Source organism: Nomia melanderi, chromosome 8, assembly GCF_051020985.1.
Source record: "Nomia melanderi isolate GNS246 chromosome 8, iyNomMela1, whole genome shotgun sequence".
Classification (NCBI taxonomy): Eukaryota; Metazoa; Arthropoda; class Insecta; order Hymenoptera; family Halictidae; genus Nomia; species Nomia melanderi.
The window spans coordinates 10,023,369-10,039,714 of record NC_135006.1 but is presented as its reverse complement, the minus strand read 5'-3'; the positions used below and the strand labels follow the sequence as shown (position 1 = coordinate 10,039,714).

General features: G+C 31.2%; 1 protein-coding gene and 1 long non-coding RNA gene across 6 annotated transcripts in view; one reads left to right on the top strand and one right to left on the bottom strand.

Moving 5' to 3' along the window:
• The window catches only part of LOC143174763 (uncharacterized), a 22,810-nt gene extending 11,560 nt beyond the window's left edge, over window positions 1–11,250 (top strand). Inside the window, exons 3-4 of the long non-coding RNA XR_012999071.1 lie at window positions 10,345–10,495; window positions 10,895–11,250. This is a non-coding gene — a long non-coding RNA (uncharacterized LOC143174763). The remainder of the gene's footprint in view (window positions 1–10,344; window positions 10,496–10,894) is intronic.
• LOC116427505 (uncharacterized) overlaps window positions 1–16,346 on the bottom strand; it is a 20,551-nt gene extending 4,205 nt beyond the window's left edge. Inside the window, exons 1-3 of one of the 5 annotated variants that reach the window (XM_031977930.2) lie at window positions 16,165–16,346; window positions 8,900–9,143; window positions 6,041–6,142 (exon numbers count right to left, since the gene is read on the bottom strand). In XM_031977930.2, coding sequence (XP_031833790.1) covers window positions 6,041–6,142; window positions 8,900–9,065 — 268 coding nt within the window. In that variant the 5' untranslated portion in view covers window positions 9,066–9,143; window positions 16,165–16,346. Of the gene's footprint in view, window positions 1–6,040; window positions 6,143–8,448; window positions 8,639–8,899; window positions 9,164–12,891; window positions 13,143–13,943; window positions 14,275–16,164 lie in introns of those variants that run through there. The other 4 variants (XM_031977931.2, XM_031977929.2, XM_076369664.1 and 1 more) reach the window with 4 other exon arrangements.

The window sequence follows — 16,346 nt, the reverse complement described above, 5'->3', positions numbered from 1 at the left end:
AATTTGAAATTATTATTTTTCAAGAAAATCGATTTTATTCAGATCCATATAAACAGAAATTTCATGTGCTAAAACTGGATAAAATCATTATGTAATCTGGAGATATAGTTTGAAAAATACTTAATGAAATAAGTATAAAATCTACAGATGTAATTTAAAGTTTGCACGGTAACGATCAGAATGCTTAAGGTGCGAGTGCTATACAATTTTTATTGGTCTCATTGTCAGTATGAGCATTGATTTCAATTGCGTCGCAGTCCCGTTTAATCGTTTGAGTTGAATAGAAAAGTGCAAGGCAGAAGGTGCGATTCGTATGACTGATCGAAACGAACTCACGTATTCGATACGTGCTGCGTGGTGCGTGCAGTAACGCAATTTTATTGATACTGTCATTGTTACTGCTGTTCTCGTATCCACTTGACGTGCGTTAACAGTGAATATTGTGTTGTGAATATTGAACTGATATGTTATACAACCATATAGGGTACATTTATTCGAAAAATATTAATATTGCTGTTGTTGTGTTCAAATAATACGAAATCAATATCATATTTAGCGTTCTGAGTCAATTTATAATAAACTGCCGGATTCAAATTTCAAAAAAATTTGTGAATTTTAAACTTGATTAATTCTTTTGAAATTTTTTGATTTTATAGATTTTTGATTTTTCTTGATTTTATAAAAATATATAATTATAATTATATATGTAAAATTATTCTAATACATAATTAAGCATAAATAATTCTAATACACAACATATAAATTACTTAGTTATATACTATACTCCAAGTATACTCGATACTTCAAGTAACGAATAAATTATTATTTGATTGACATTGTATAAATTAACACCGAATATAATTTACTTGTTCTTCTTGTTTGATCTCCATTATCTATATAAAATTATGCCTAGCACTGGCCATAACTGATTATTAACAACCATTAATTTAAACCTTTTAAGCGTATTTGAACCATTTCAGCCCTTTGCTACCAGAATCTGATTCCATTAGTTTGATGCGAAGGGTTTGACGTTTTCTTATAAGAAGTAGAAAAAAGAGTTCTCAGCTGTTCGTTGACTAAACCAAAACTAAGTAGAAACGAAAAAGGAAATGTCCTTTATACGCATTATGATAGTTTGAAAACAAATATTATTTGCTTCGAAGAAAACAACTTTTTAGTAACTACGTACAAAAAACGTAAAAACTTTTTGCATCAACCCAATACTACTGACTCTATCATCATCTGATAATGATACTTCAAATATTACATTGTTCCAAAAGATTTCTTCGTTTTATTCATACATAATGAATACTCAGTAATTTATGTTTTATGTCTTGTTATTGAACTATGCCGTATAATCCACACTAATCTATTGCCTCCTTTCATTTTTCAATTTCATTTTCAAGTCTCACGATGCCGTCTTTCCGAAATTTCGGCTGGATTAAACATTGCGAGCAGAGCGCCAAAGAAATTTACGAAACAACCTAACGAAGAGTTTAAGAACTCGAGACTCAATGAAAAAAAGAAATACAACGTTCGATTCAAACATCCAATCCGATTTGCGTTTCAAGTCGTTCGACTTGATTCTTGTTTATTGAAGTACAAGCAGAATCGAATTTCAAACCGTTCAAATATCCCGCCGAGTTCGAAACTAAATCTATCATTAGACACAACAGGTTTGTGACTTCGTCGTTAATAAAACTCACGTGTTTCATATGATGCATCATCAACCATTTATAGTTGACTAATATACATGAGATACCAGTAACGTCGAATAGCCTGACACAGGTCCGGTAATTTCAAACGTTCTCGATGCGTAATTTTTTAGCAAATAAATTAATTTCTCAATAAGAAAGGAACAAGTGATTGTCACTATGTAATAAGTTCCATCATTGATGGTACTTAAAACATGTAAGCGAGAAAGAAGAAATTGTTTAAAATTAAAAATGGATAGGTAATATTTATTAATGATGTTTAATAAAATTTAAAAAGGTTCAACGATGTTTAATAGAAAATATATTTGTTTCGTGTTTTGGAAATTTGATTGTGTAAACAGTTAAAGCTATTATTAGGTTCAGCTTATTAGTTTAATAGAATATTGGAACAAAGCGAACGGCCACAAGAAGAAACACGTAAAAAGTTTCTTCCGCCATTTTTTAAGTATTAAATTCTACATTTCATATTTGAAATAAACGTATTTTACAGTGTGAAATTGTGCTGTAATAAATCGGTATAATACAAAGTATAATTTAAATAATTTTTGTATTTTAACAGTAAACATTCGTATAACACAAACAGAACATTATTTTCGTGAAAAATCTCGCTCTAACTATATCCATAGTTGCATTTTTTATACTGCAATTCTACTGTTCACAATTGTATTATTTAACAGGTATATGTACAATTAATTTTAACAAATAAACCGTAGCGAATTTGACTAACATTATGAATGATATTAGAATACAATTGATAGATCATTAAAATAATATTAATAATTCAACGAATGGTAAAAGATAGTTACAATGAAGTATAACAAAGTAACCGCTATTCAAACTGGATAAACGATGGATTAAATCCTGAAGCAAGGTCGCGCGAAGATATGTTAATTACAAATTTAAGCAAATAGATTTTGAGGCCAATGACCGATAGCTGTGTAAAGAGCTCAGAGGAAGAACGCGCGGAATACCAAGTATCTCTGTTCACAGATACGGCATTGTTTCGTGTGAGTCACCCGGTATAACCATCTTATGCCGCTGACATTAACATGCGTGTGAAAAACAAGGATAGAATCTTACAGCGAACGATAATTTCCTGAACAGGTGATTGTCCTTCCGTTCAGCTGTATTTAAAGGTGTCATGGAATTTATGCATTTTTCACTGATCGTAGGTAAAATACTTTCCCTGCCCACAAGAGTATTTTCTATTTTATACAAATGTAACCGATACCAGTATTAAAAAGGCTTAAAAAGTCTTATTCATTAATTTTATCTTTTCAATGGGCCGAGTGTCCCTTAACACTTTATCTACCGAATGCCCAATAATAGGCTTCTCAATAACTGCACTATGTAAAAAATAAGTTCAATCATTTCCTTGTATATAATAGTCTTAAGAAAAATTATTGTATTATGTTAAACGAGATAATTTACCGATTTACAATTATAATTGCTATTGCTACTGGAAACATTCTTAAAAAATCCTCAGCTCTTAATAATTGATCTTTAAAAGTTCACTAGATCTATATAATAAATCGATTACGTAAAGAGAAAAAGCATTTATTTTTGATTATTGCTGTAAACAGTAAACAATAATAAACACTAAAGTGTAAGCTTATTGAAAAATAAACCAATACATATATTGGTAAATTAAATGATTAAATGAAAATGAAAGAACGACAAAAATGAATATAATAACTTTTTATCGTTTTATTTTTGAATCTTACATTTTCTTTAATATGATACACATATCGAATAAGCAACAAGAATTTCTGGTGAAATATTTATTATTTAAATATTTCAGACAGTATTAAAATATTTAAAATACCAGTAAAGAGTGTTCTAATCTGGAACGTATATCAACACCCTTCTTTCAATATATTTTCGAAACTAAAGTTTCTTTTCCTACAGCGGTACTAATTGTTATGCTATCCCCATTATGAACAAAACAACTGCTGCGGCAGTCAGGGTCAACAATTCTATGCAGACCAACCCAATGCTCCGAAAAAAGCAGTGACACAGAAAAAGAAAACTCATTAAACCATATAAAGTTTTTCCGTGCCACTCTTTTTTTTACCTGAGATCACCTTGCAATCGCATAGTCAGTGAAAATATATACCAGCTTCGAAGAGAACATTTATATTTATTTAAATTCGAATTATCTAAAAACAAAAGAAACTTTACATGAGAAATAAAAAATAAAACTAACGCTCACACGAGGTTGTACGACAAAATGTTTTAGATACGCATAATATTAATACTTTAGCGTTTTCTCTTCACACTTCATTCCCTTCCTTTTTACGTTTATCTTATTTTACTTCTATGAAAATAATACATGAAAACCAAATCATTATGTTACATTAAATTTCTCTTAATCATCGTTCAATGTTTCTGTCAAATTGATAAAAGACAAACATTATCTTTTATATGTTAATGCTAAATAAAGTTTAATTATAAAAGCAGAATTTACAATCAATAATGAAAGTTTAATTCTAAATGAATTTATTACTAACAGTTTGTGTGTACGCATTAGAATTTATTTATTTGTTATCAATTCTCTGTTTAAGTTCTCTTTGAATTACAATCTAATTCAGTTGACAGAATAATAATGTATGAGTTACCTAATCAATAGATAAGGGTTAAATAAATCTGTTCTTCTGACTCAATGAAATTACGTTAACTTGATTCGTTTAGGGTGATACTCTAATAGGTTAAAGTACAACTGTCTCAATTTGATAATTATTCAACGCGAATGAGTGATTTCAACTTCGTACTATTTATATAGTCCATGTTATACGTAATGAACGTCTTTGTCGCTACTTGCACGTAAGACAAACGTTTTTAACAACTTTGTACTGTATGTGTTAAGTTATTATTACTTACGTTCTACTACAAACAGAAGACAATTAATCACATAAGTAGAAACAAGTTGCGAAAAGAAAAGAATATTTTAATGTTATTTCAGTGCAGCGATTAATTAAGTATTCGATTCAATCAGAATCGTTGTTTATAATTATTTTTATTAAATTTATATAATTATACACTTAGGTATATTTAAAATGATTAATTCGATATATCGTTAGTTCAATAGGTTCTTAGACAAAAATTGTCTGTAATTGAAACTAGAAATAAGTTTGCACGTTATAGATAATTAGAAAAAGTTAAATAAATAAATTGCTGGAGAAACGGTGCTCGAGTGAATTTAAATTATAGAACTCATTATCATTTTAATATATATTTAACCATGCTTCCATCAATTGGTCATAGCGTAGTGATATATTTACTATTCATATTTTCCTTACATCCTTCATTAAAACAAGTATTTTATTGTTCATTGTACCGGTACATTATTCTTCGCTTTTCGTGTAACCGTGACTTTTTCGTAACACAAAAGGAAGAACGTGCATTCATGCGATTTTAATCATATGCCTCTGATTCAGATTACGGGATCTATTACTTTGTGATACGAATTATAGGCATTGGGGCGGTTCTAGGTTCCATTATCATCATTGGACATTTCCGTAAAGAGTTGCATAATGAAGCCGACTGTGTTTGCACGGTCAATCCTTTACGCACGAATTGCCTACCCGCGGTTACCGTTTTCAAGCGATTTCTAAACAGAAATAAACGAAGGACACTGAGGACCACGTGACTGATACACAGCAAGAAAACTAATAAGAATCAAAGAAATCGTGTGATATCAAGGCAATCGCTCCATATAGCTTAAAATGATTAAAATATAAATAGCACATCTTAAGAAAAGAAAATTTCTTTATTATACACTTCAATTTTATCAAGAATCAAGATAAATATTAACACGATCGCATTTTTCATTGTAAAATGTATTTACTACAAAACCCTTTTATGCTTTTTTTTTTTATAAAAGTAAACGTACTTCTGCTTAGATACAAATAAAGCTATCAATATTTCAAATGAAAAATGTAAATATGCAGCCTTACTGTTAAGTAATTTCAGTTTTGTATGGTGGATTTGAAAAAAACGAAAGTATGGTTGCAAACGATCAGTTGTTAACACTGGTTAACGCTAGAACTACTGAGCATTTATTGAGGTCGATATGTAATTCTTATAAAGATTGTAATACATTTTTTTTCGATTTCTTCACATACTCGTTGTGATATTTAAGTAAAACTGTTTATTTTCAAGATCATTTCAGATATTGAATACTTTTAAAATATCAATAATTGCAAAATAAGAAAACTGAAATCTGTTATTTTGAAGGGTACCGGTAGTTTTAGTGTTAAAGAACGTCACGCATACGTGGCATATGCTATCAATGTGTTGAAAAACAGTGCTACGATTCTACTCACCGTTGACACTACCATCGCAACAACAATGATCATTTATAACACTTTCATCTTCGCAGTAAGTTATTTCTGGCCTCGTGCAAGGCTTGCATCCTGGGATGGGTCCTGGAAAAGTTAAACGAATATTATATTCTATTTGATCATTTCGGAGAAGTGTAGTTTTCATTGTCTATATTAAAGCACTATAGTAGAATTACAGTAGAATTTTGATTACACAAAATATCATGAAAAAATTTCGTTTCTGGTAGTCAACTGAACAGCGAATCAAGTACAGTTCTATTCAGTGTGCAACGTCTCTTATGCATATCGAAAAAAATTCATGAAAAGAAGTTTGCATGGTTTCAAGGCATGCATATCTTATTTACAAACAATAAATATTGCATTATAAAAAAGCTTATATTAAGTAATAATCAGTTAATAAAACATATTGATGATTTAACATGACATTTAAAGCGTACTTAAGAGTATTCCTTTTTAAAAGTAATTTTACACTTGTAAAAAACCGTTCAACCAAGAAGATATAATTTGTTATTTAAAAAAATGAATCGAAAGTGTATAGAAAAATTTGTTCATTTGAGTATCTCGTATTCTAGAAAATTGAAAATAAATATTTTTTAAGCGATTATCTATATACTAGGTATACCCTTAACTGAGTAATTACAAGTGGTACGATGAAGGAGGACTCTACAAATAACAATTATAGTTATATATTGCAAATAACAATTAAGAATACAATATCATTAATTTCAGGGCTCGTTTTTGAGAACACCAAATTTAAACGTATTCTATTAATAAATAGTGTAGATACGTATACACGTAAAATACTGAAACTAAATGTTTTTGAAAAATCAAGTTCAAAATGAAAAAATCATATTCCACGTTTTCTACTATTTTTCATGTACAATAACTTCCTGCCGATTATATCATCCGTATTCAGAGAAGTCAGTCAAGTGCACATGTACTCGATAAATTTTTAATCTTGATTTTCTAAAAAAACAGAAAAAACAGACCATAAATGGAAAAATGTTGGTTTATTTTTCGATCCATTTTTTCAACAAGAATTATCTTCTTCCTACTATGTCCAATACAAACATGGGGTGTAATACATTCTTTTCTTGTTCTCTTTCATTATTTATTGCACAAATTGTAATATTAATAAAATACTAATATAATATTTATATTAATACAATAATATAAATATAAATAATAATATATTAATATAAAAACATAAGGTATAATAATATAAAAATATTATTTATACTAACATAATATTATTAATAATTTAATCTATCTTCGGAATTCAAGATGCGATTGTGTCATTGATACTTCACTGAATCGACAGTCTACTGTAATTATAATTTAACCATTTTGATACTGATCATTCTGAAACTAATATTCTATTTTCTACAAATTATAAATGAACTATTAAAGAAGCGAACAATCGTTTGCGCAGATACTAGCGGAAAAAGCAATCAGGTCGCAGCCACATCACACAACGCTGAAATACTGTAAGAATGCCGAGTTCTCAGATCTTCAAAATTATATGCTCGCTTCGATCATTTAGTATTACGCATCTCCATCCTCGATTCCGGGCAGTATTATTAAAATACGAGTCAATTCACATTAAACTGTCGGAATATTAGTATGATTCACAATAATTAGTGTCTCGAGGTTCACGCAATTGTCTTGAAATTGTGTCGTGGATACAGACGACGTTATTACCCATGTTATCGTCTTAGATACAGGAACGTTCACCATTGATAACTAATTACTACATTCCATTAAGTTATATGCAAGTTCAAATAATATTTGTGCCAGTCATTAGCCAAACGTACAAAAAAGACATATAATAATCTAGAATTACTTTTAGTCTCCGTCTAAATGAAAAATCAAATAAATGTTATATAATGTTACGAGTGTAATTATCACAGATGTAACTTTAATCTAAGGAACATATAAAATGCATAACTTAATACATCTTTGAAGTAATCTTCCTTATTATTGCAAATCTTGCAAGCCCAATCAAATCTTTGTCATTTCACAGTATTAAACCCAATAATAAGGAAATTTATTTCAAATATAAAAAGTTAAAGGTCAATCAAATACTATCACGACAAAATGTTTAAAAATTCAAAAACTGTTGTTTTAATAATTGATTTAGCCAATGAGGAGTTCATTTAATGAAGATAAGAACTATATGTTCAACTGGTATCAAAATTGAAGCAATATGAAAATCGAAAAATTTGAAAGGGGAATCAATAGAAAAAGTAAAAGAAACTTAGATAAATAAATACATACGATAACGCACAAACATTAGAATACCACCCGCAGAATCGACGAAACGAACGTAAAACTAAAACCTAGCCAAACTAATCGCCGTCTAGTCTAGTGACACTAACGAAAGAGATAACCTTGGCTTCTATTTCCTGTCGATTGTAATGCTACGTCGAAGAAACAAACGATCAGTACTGATGCTCGATCATTTTCAGACACCGAATACGCCAAGAACAGGCTGTCCTCCTGTGTTCTTGCATGCATGAAGCTTAAACGGATAATAAATCCCGATCTATCGCGGTTCGGTACCTTTTTCCTCCCAACCAGCTGCAATGTAAGAACATGTAATTGTTGATTAACGAAAAACGAGAGGCCGACCAAGTTAATTCACTGGATAGGGATACAGCCTGAAGTATCCGTTTAAACAGATCAAAGGGAAGTTATTCTCGGCGGAAAGATAAATAGATTTCTGTGCTTCGTAAAGATGCTTTATAGACCAGACGTAGAATGAAGTCAGACAAGGTGCTGAACGTAACACTTTTAGTGTGTATGTATTTACATACAGCGGAATTTCGTAAAGTTTCGTACCGGGGTAAACTTTCAGCTTCTTCGCCTCGGCAATCGCATCTTCGTAAAGGACCTCGTGTTCCAGAAAATACTCTTCGTCCGGATGATGGTTCACCACCGTGACCGACTCGAGATTACCGAGGTTCAGCAACAGTATCAGAATTTTGAATGCGTTGGCGTGGTTCATACTAGGGCCTCTTCCTCGACATCTTTGAACGCAACAGACACCGCAGCGTTTTCAAACATATTCCGCTCCGACTCGAACCTTGGAATAACAAAAAATATCTTTAATTCAATTAGAGTCGAATGGCCCGATTTCATTTATATTGTCAAATATTTATATTCAACCTCTTGACATATACAAATTAAATGTTATTTTTCTATCATCAATTGTTAACCTTTTGAGTAAACGTATACATAGAATGAGCATCAAAATTTTTTCCTTTTCTAAGAAATTATTAATGATAAAATAATTGCATCCATCATAGCTAATAAATCATAGGGCAAGAGGTTGATATTAATAATAATTTTTTAACATACTGAATCTTGCACAGAGGTCTATTTAACACTAAAACCTATCATACCGGTCGAAACGACCTATTCCTGATATCTTCTTTTTGCAATTATTAAAAAACTAACAGATGTTTCTCTGAGAAATTATTAATGCAATTGATTCAGCAACACGAAAACGGAATTGTAAAACAATGAAAGTTTCTATAAAGGAATGTCAAATAGACAATTTAACTGCTCGGTAGCTTTAGCGTTAATTATTCTTCTGATATGTGTTTACTTTCATAAATATATTTTCTTTTGTTAGGAATCAATGATATTAATAATGCAATAGATCTTTTGAAAACGTAAAAATACTATTATAATTCCTAATTTTCTGTCGTTTTTCTTTTCGGGTTTTCTATAGTTTGAAACGATTCCTGTAACTTATGATACAATAAGGAAAAAGGTGGTTGTGTGTATTGTATAAAAAGTAACTCGATACTATAAAATATCATTTATTCGTTTGAAACTTCCTTTTCGAGAGAATCAAGTTTGTGTATCAGTTGAACAAATCTATATTTCAGGAGTACTTGTAAAAAATGCTTGCAAATGTAAGTCTTACAAATGAGAAAAGTGTTCTTAAATTGTATACTGGAGTATAATAAAGAATACAATCTTTCAGTGTTGGTGTACGAACAGTAATTTTAGTGTATTTTTGGTAAAAGAACAATATTTCCTAGAAAAACTCTTCGTTCAACAAATTTCTGACAGAACATCAATCAAACTTAATCTTTTCGAAAATTAGTTCTCAAATAAATGAATGTTGCAACGCCTGTATTTTTTCAAAGCGTTAAACAAGTGAAACGAACTTTGTTGAACTGTTGTATATTTGTTTCTATTTCTTTTTTTAGGTTATCACCTGGATAATTTAAAATTTGTTGTTGTATATGTTAGATTTATTTTTCTTGTTTAAGATCACACCCTTTCCCGTTGAACCACCAGTCACAGGACACCCTGTATAAGGATTGTCGCAACAGGAAGTGTATGCAAGATTACAGGATAAGAATGCGACGGGACAGAACCATACAAACGATAACGATTGCTGTATCATCATCCTGATCCAAGGTAAATCCTAAAAAAGATTCTTTATTTCCGAAAGAATTAAAATGATAACGTATTACGCATGTGATGTTTAAACCGCATTCACGATTCAAGCAAAATATTTTCACTTTTTTTAGGAAATATAATACCAAATGAAATTTGATATACCTAAATATTAAATCCTAATTACTCGACTTTTAAATAATAGCATATTAATGTTTCCTCTTTTAATTCTATTTTGTAATAAATACTTGTGAACATTTATGTGTGGAATATGTTAATTAACTTTTGTAGTCGTCATTGAAAATTTACTGGCGAGTATTCATAAAAGAATTAAAAATTTAAAAATTTTTAAATATAACACTACACATTAAGTGTTTATGAATCGAGTTTAATGTTACACATTTTTTACGTGAACCATAGAAACAAAGAAAGGAACAAACTCATCGAGCGAACCAACAGGCCGACGACATAGAGGTGTGAAATACGCGTGTCAGTGTGTGTATCTAATTTTTAAAACTATAAGGAAACATCATCAGGCATAATCACAATACAAGTTCACGACAGTATCAAATAATTACATCATCTAATCTTTAGATCTATTGTTCAGGTTAAGCCGGTTTTTTAATGTCGCAGTCTGCACGCGAAATACACGGTTGACTTGAACGCGAGAGGTTTTGATATCGATCGCGTAATTCATTTCGGGAATGATTCATCCCCCCATACCCTTAACGCGTACGGCGAGCTGCTTTTGCTATTTTCACAGAAAAATTCGTCAAACTCTGACTAATAAGTTCGTAAACAGGCACTGTTGCTTTTAAACACAGAATTGTCCTTAAACATTTTCTGTACTTCTACAATATGTTTCTTTATATATAAAGAATAATATTGTATTAACGAAACAAAGTATTTTCTTAAATAAACTTTATTTAATTGTTATAACTGGATGGTTATTTAATGAATTATATCAAGAGAGATAAATATTTTGAAATAGATTAATTTCAACAAAACAAAAACGTTATTGATACATAAAATAAACAATGAATATTCTGAAGATGTATAATATATCTAAGATAGTATTTATAATATAATATAGTATATATATAATAATAATATTATACAGGGTGAGTAATTCAATCGTGCCATCTGAATTTACTTGCAATCCATTTATCATATAACAGAAATGTTCGAAACCAAAGTTATTCAGTATGAATTAACCAGCATTTTCGTCAGCCGTAATTTCTATGCAATGAACTTCTGTCTGAAACATATTTGTACGCCATAAACAAATTTTAATGGTACGATTAAACGACCTGTATAATATATTCGAGATAGTATCTTCCACTATCAAAAGATAATGTACTTCAATACATTTAAAACCGTGAAACAAACGATCAGAAACAAGTTTTAAGACATTTCATTCTCTATCTGTATAATCTACTGTTTTATTATTTTCACGGTATTTAAATAACGATAACGTCGTCAATTATAAACGGATGAAAGAAAAGATAATATGTCTTTACACGAGTGACATTGCATGATATAATTAAACATACTTGATTACCACGAGAAAAGTACCCAACTACGCTTAAACTGCTTATGAAACCGGTTAAAAGTGTAGAGGGTAAGTAAGAACAGCGTAAAGATAAAGTAAGGTAAGTACTAGAAGTTGTAGTCGTTGTGAGTCACATCCTCACGACAAAGACAGACGATCGTTAATTAAGTCCAATTAAGGGCCCCGTACGCGAAACACGGATATCTTGACTGTTCGAATCAAGGTGGCATCGTGGAATGTCTTCCTATTAATATTATCCATATTTTCCGCGCAATTTTCGCGCCGAAAACAATATAACAATACAATGAAAAAGTACTTAAGAAGGTATAATAACTGAACATCATACAGTCCTATAAAACGAACCATTTCGAACTGGTCTCTAAGTTAATTAATACTAGAACTACCAAGCATTTAACATGATTGATGTGCAATCCTTATAAAAATTTTAATAATGAATTATTTTCAGTTTCTTCAGACATTCACTATAGTATTTAACACTAAAACTACGGAGCAATTAAAGTGACTCACTTCCAAATTTTTATAAAAATTAGAACAATATGTTTCTTGATATTCGAAGGGTCTCTTGTATCCGTATAAATACACAAATTTAATTGAAAATCTGTCGCAAAAATGCCTTCATAATTGAAATACTTGCAAAATAAACGTTCTAGTGGATCAATTTGACCTGTCCGATAGTCTTAGTGTTAAGTGAAACTATTCATTTACAAAATTATATCGAATATTCAATGCTTTTGCTTGAAGCTTGATTCATGCTTGATTCATGCTTGAAACCAGTCGTTTTTACTGATACAATAGTTCTAGTGTCAAGGCGTTATTCGTTTGAGCAATTATATCACGAGCGTACTTCTGTTTCTGGATTCATTGAAGAAGACATAGACCATGAACAATGTAACCAGAAAACTGTATTTATCTTGTAACTTCATAGCTGAATCTTCTGCCACGAGGAAACGAGCGCAGTCTAGAATCTAGATCGTTTAAATTGACCGCAAGCGTGTTCCTTCCATTTTTCGACTGCTGTAATTCTCCTATACGAGACACCACGACAGATGTGCATAGGTCTCCGCGCTTTGTTGAAATCCTTCTGGTCAGCTTAAATGGAACGCTGATAAATGTTTTATTTTATTTGGAATTATCTCCGCGATACCGTCCTTACTCTGTCGTCGCTTCAATGAACGAATACGTCAGTTACTACATATTTTTGGATATAACGGTTGACATAATCGTTCGTAGAATTAAAAGAGTTTAAGTATCGCACGAACAAAATTATAGATTTCAACAATTGGATTTCAGCGACACGATCTAGCGCTGTTGCTGCAGAGGGCAACTTGTTTCCAGTTTTAATTAGAGACTATAATTCGCGTTTCGCCACTTGGCAATTAACAAACAAACGTTCGCGCGTGGCGAAATAACCATGCGTCTCATTATCTGAAACACAGTGGCGAATAAAAGTAAATATTTTATACCCGCTTGAAAACACGTTGATAAATTTTTACGAAGCTACTCAGTTTCCTGTTTCCAGAAAGCAAGTTTTTCTTTACATTTTTTACAAGAGTACATTTATCTCAACTTGAACTCTGACCCCGTCGAATTATCTTTATTTTTTCACTGTTATTACGAAAAGAAAGGAAAAGCCTACGGAAAAAATTATCGTTCTTATCGATACTCCTTTTAACCCAGCTGAGAGCTGACGCATGATACACGCTCCACTTTTTAAATATTTTCTTTGTAATTTCGTGAATAAAATAATCAAAATACCCTGTAAACGCACTATATATTCCGCAAAACACAACGTCAACGCTTAATAACACGTTTTATTCGTTTTTCATTATATTTCTCGATCACGTAGGCCACTTCTTTATTGTTCATTGGCAGAATACGGTACGTTAATATTCTTACCATCGCTTTACATGTTTCCTTGTCACCGCAGATAATTAATTGGAGAAAATTCGTTCGCCGAAACGACAATCTTCGTTCACTAACACAAAGCAACTGGATCGTTACTCCAAAATGTATGTCGATGTAACATGTTTACCGGAATGTAAGTTGGAACATTGTGATTTAAAGAATCCATTTATGATTCAGAAGGGTTTTTGTGTTATTCATTGAACGCGGAAAAACTGTTTGAAGTGAACGGCGGTTAGAAAACACAACGTGTCCGCGGACAAGCAACCGTCGAACAGTACAGGCTACGTTGAACTGTCGGCTGAGGGCTGAAAAGAGTGTTAGGCACCTCCGCCACCGTCCTATAGTGCGGTTACTACGAGGCGACTACTAGAACACGCCATCTTAGATTATTATATTTTCATACTTGTTGCTGAAATTTCTGTTTAACCGGTGAACTACGATTGACGAGTATACACGTCATCTTAAAACGCAAAATTATAGTGTAAGTGTAATTATTAATACTACGAATACCATTCTTTCAACGATGAATTATATATTTTTTCCGATACACGTGTAATTATTTTTCGTTTCACTTTAGTTTTTTCGTTAGGGTATATCATAAGCGTGTTTACCACGCGTTTGACGAGTGTACAGTTTATTGTTCGATTTTATTGCGCGCACAATGAACGATTTTTCAAGTTAAATTCTACAGTTAGGCTAATACATAATACATACTCGTAAATCTTGGTTTTTCAAACAATTTTTATTCCGAATATTTATTTCATTAACAATCCAATGTTTCATAAATTCACAGCTTCGTAGGTGACTGATCGAATTTCAATTGTTAACAGCAAGAATATATTTATTCTTACACGTATTCTGGATCATTGAAGTAGAATGTGACTTCTCATGTTTTGTTGTGCATACATCAGTTATATAATGATAAGACATAGAGATACCTATATTCGTAGCACGCGTATGCATATATTTATAGGATGTACGAAAACAAAAGTAAATATTAAAATTAAAATTTATGAAACATAACGTTAACGTCACTTAAAAATTACTCTGTTCTGTAGTGTATCATAATTATTTGTTTCATATACACCAATGGAGACACAGTAATTATTTTTTTTCGTTTCATGTCTTTAAATTAATTTCTTTGTGAGTTGAGTTTACTTTCTTAAGAATTATTTCATAAAATAAGTGAATAATAAATTATAAATATTACAAACGTGACCAGTACAAGTAAACTAGTTTTCAATAATTTCAGTTCGAATAGTTCAAAAAGTTCTTAAGAATAAATATCCGATATTATTAGACATTGCTGACGTTCTAGCTGAGAGCTAATCACATTTGGCTCGACTTTCGTACCCACGTGCAGATTTTTACTATTCAACAGCTAAGGACTCCGCAAACAAGAATACGTGCTTCAGATGCGAGTACGAATACCGAAAGGCACGGGCATTCGTACAATGTTATAGGAACTCGCATGAATACAAATTTCGTATGCGCAAAACTGCAATCCAAAATTAGATATTAACATTCTGTTGTACCAATATCAATGCGATAAAAAGGTTCGTTGTGCTAAGCGCTAAAGAATGTTCAAAGAATAATAAAATCTGTAAAAACTTATTTATGTCAAAAGAAACAATAATAAATTCGAAATATCTTTATATTTTAAAAGTTCTTATTCTTTTAAGCCAATTATGGATGATGAAAACTGTATTAACACTGTTTATCGCCGTTTTTTACTACTCAATGACGATTTTCATTCACCTTGCATTAAAAACTTTTGATTATATACTAACAGTCATATTTACATTAGCCTATTCCTTTCAAAATATAGATACAATTAGTTGTTAGTGGTGTTATTAACACTAGGTTTACGGAACCCGTCAGTTTAACGGATATTGAATTTTTACAACATTGTTTAGTAAAAGTTTAAGTCGAGTCTGATTCAATTTTGCGAATACGAATTGCGATACTCTGATTTCGAAGCTACAACTTCCGCGATTTATATAGACGAACACATAGGTTTCTAGGAACAGTAGAATAAACTGTAGAATGAACGTCCATAAATCTAGTGTTAATCAGACAAAATATTAATAAAAATTATTTCTCTTGCTATATACAAAACACTGTTACATACTATATAATACAACTATGCTCTGTACTTTTCTATATAAGACGCACGATTACAGATACGTTTATATAAAGCAGGCATTCTTACCTCCAGAGGAAGATAATCTGCGATTGTATGCCTTCACGATTGAGTACATTGAACACGGACCGCTTTTACTATAGCAGACACCTGGATTCGTAGGGATGGATGGAACGAGTGCGTACCCGTATAATACCGACGTGGAAAGCCGCTTTTAAGAAAGCATTGAAAACCTTACGAAGAAGGGTCCG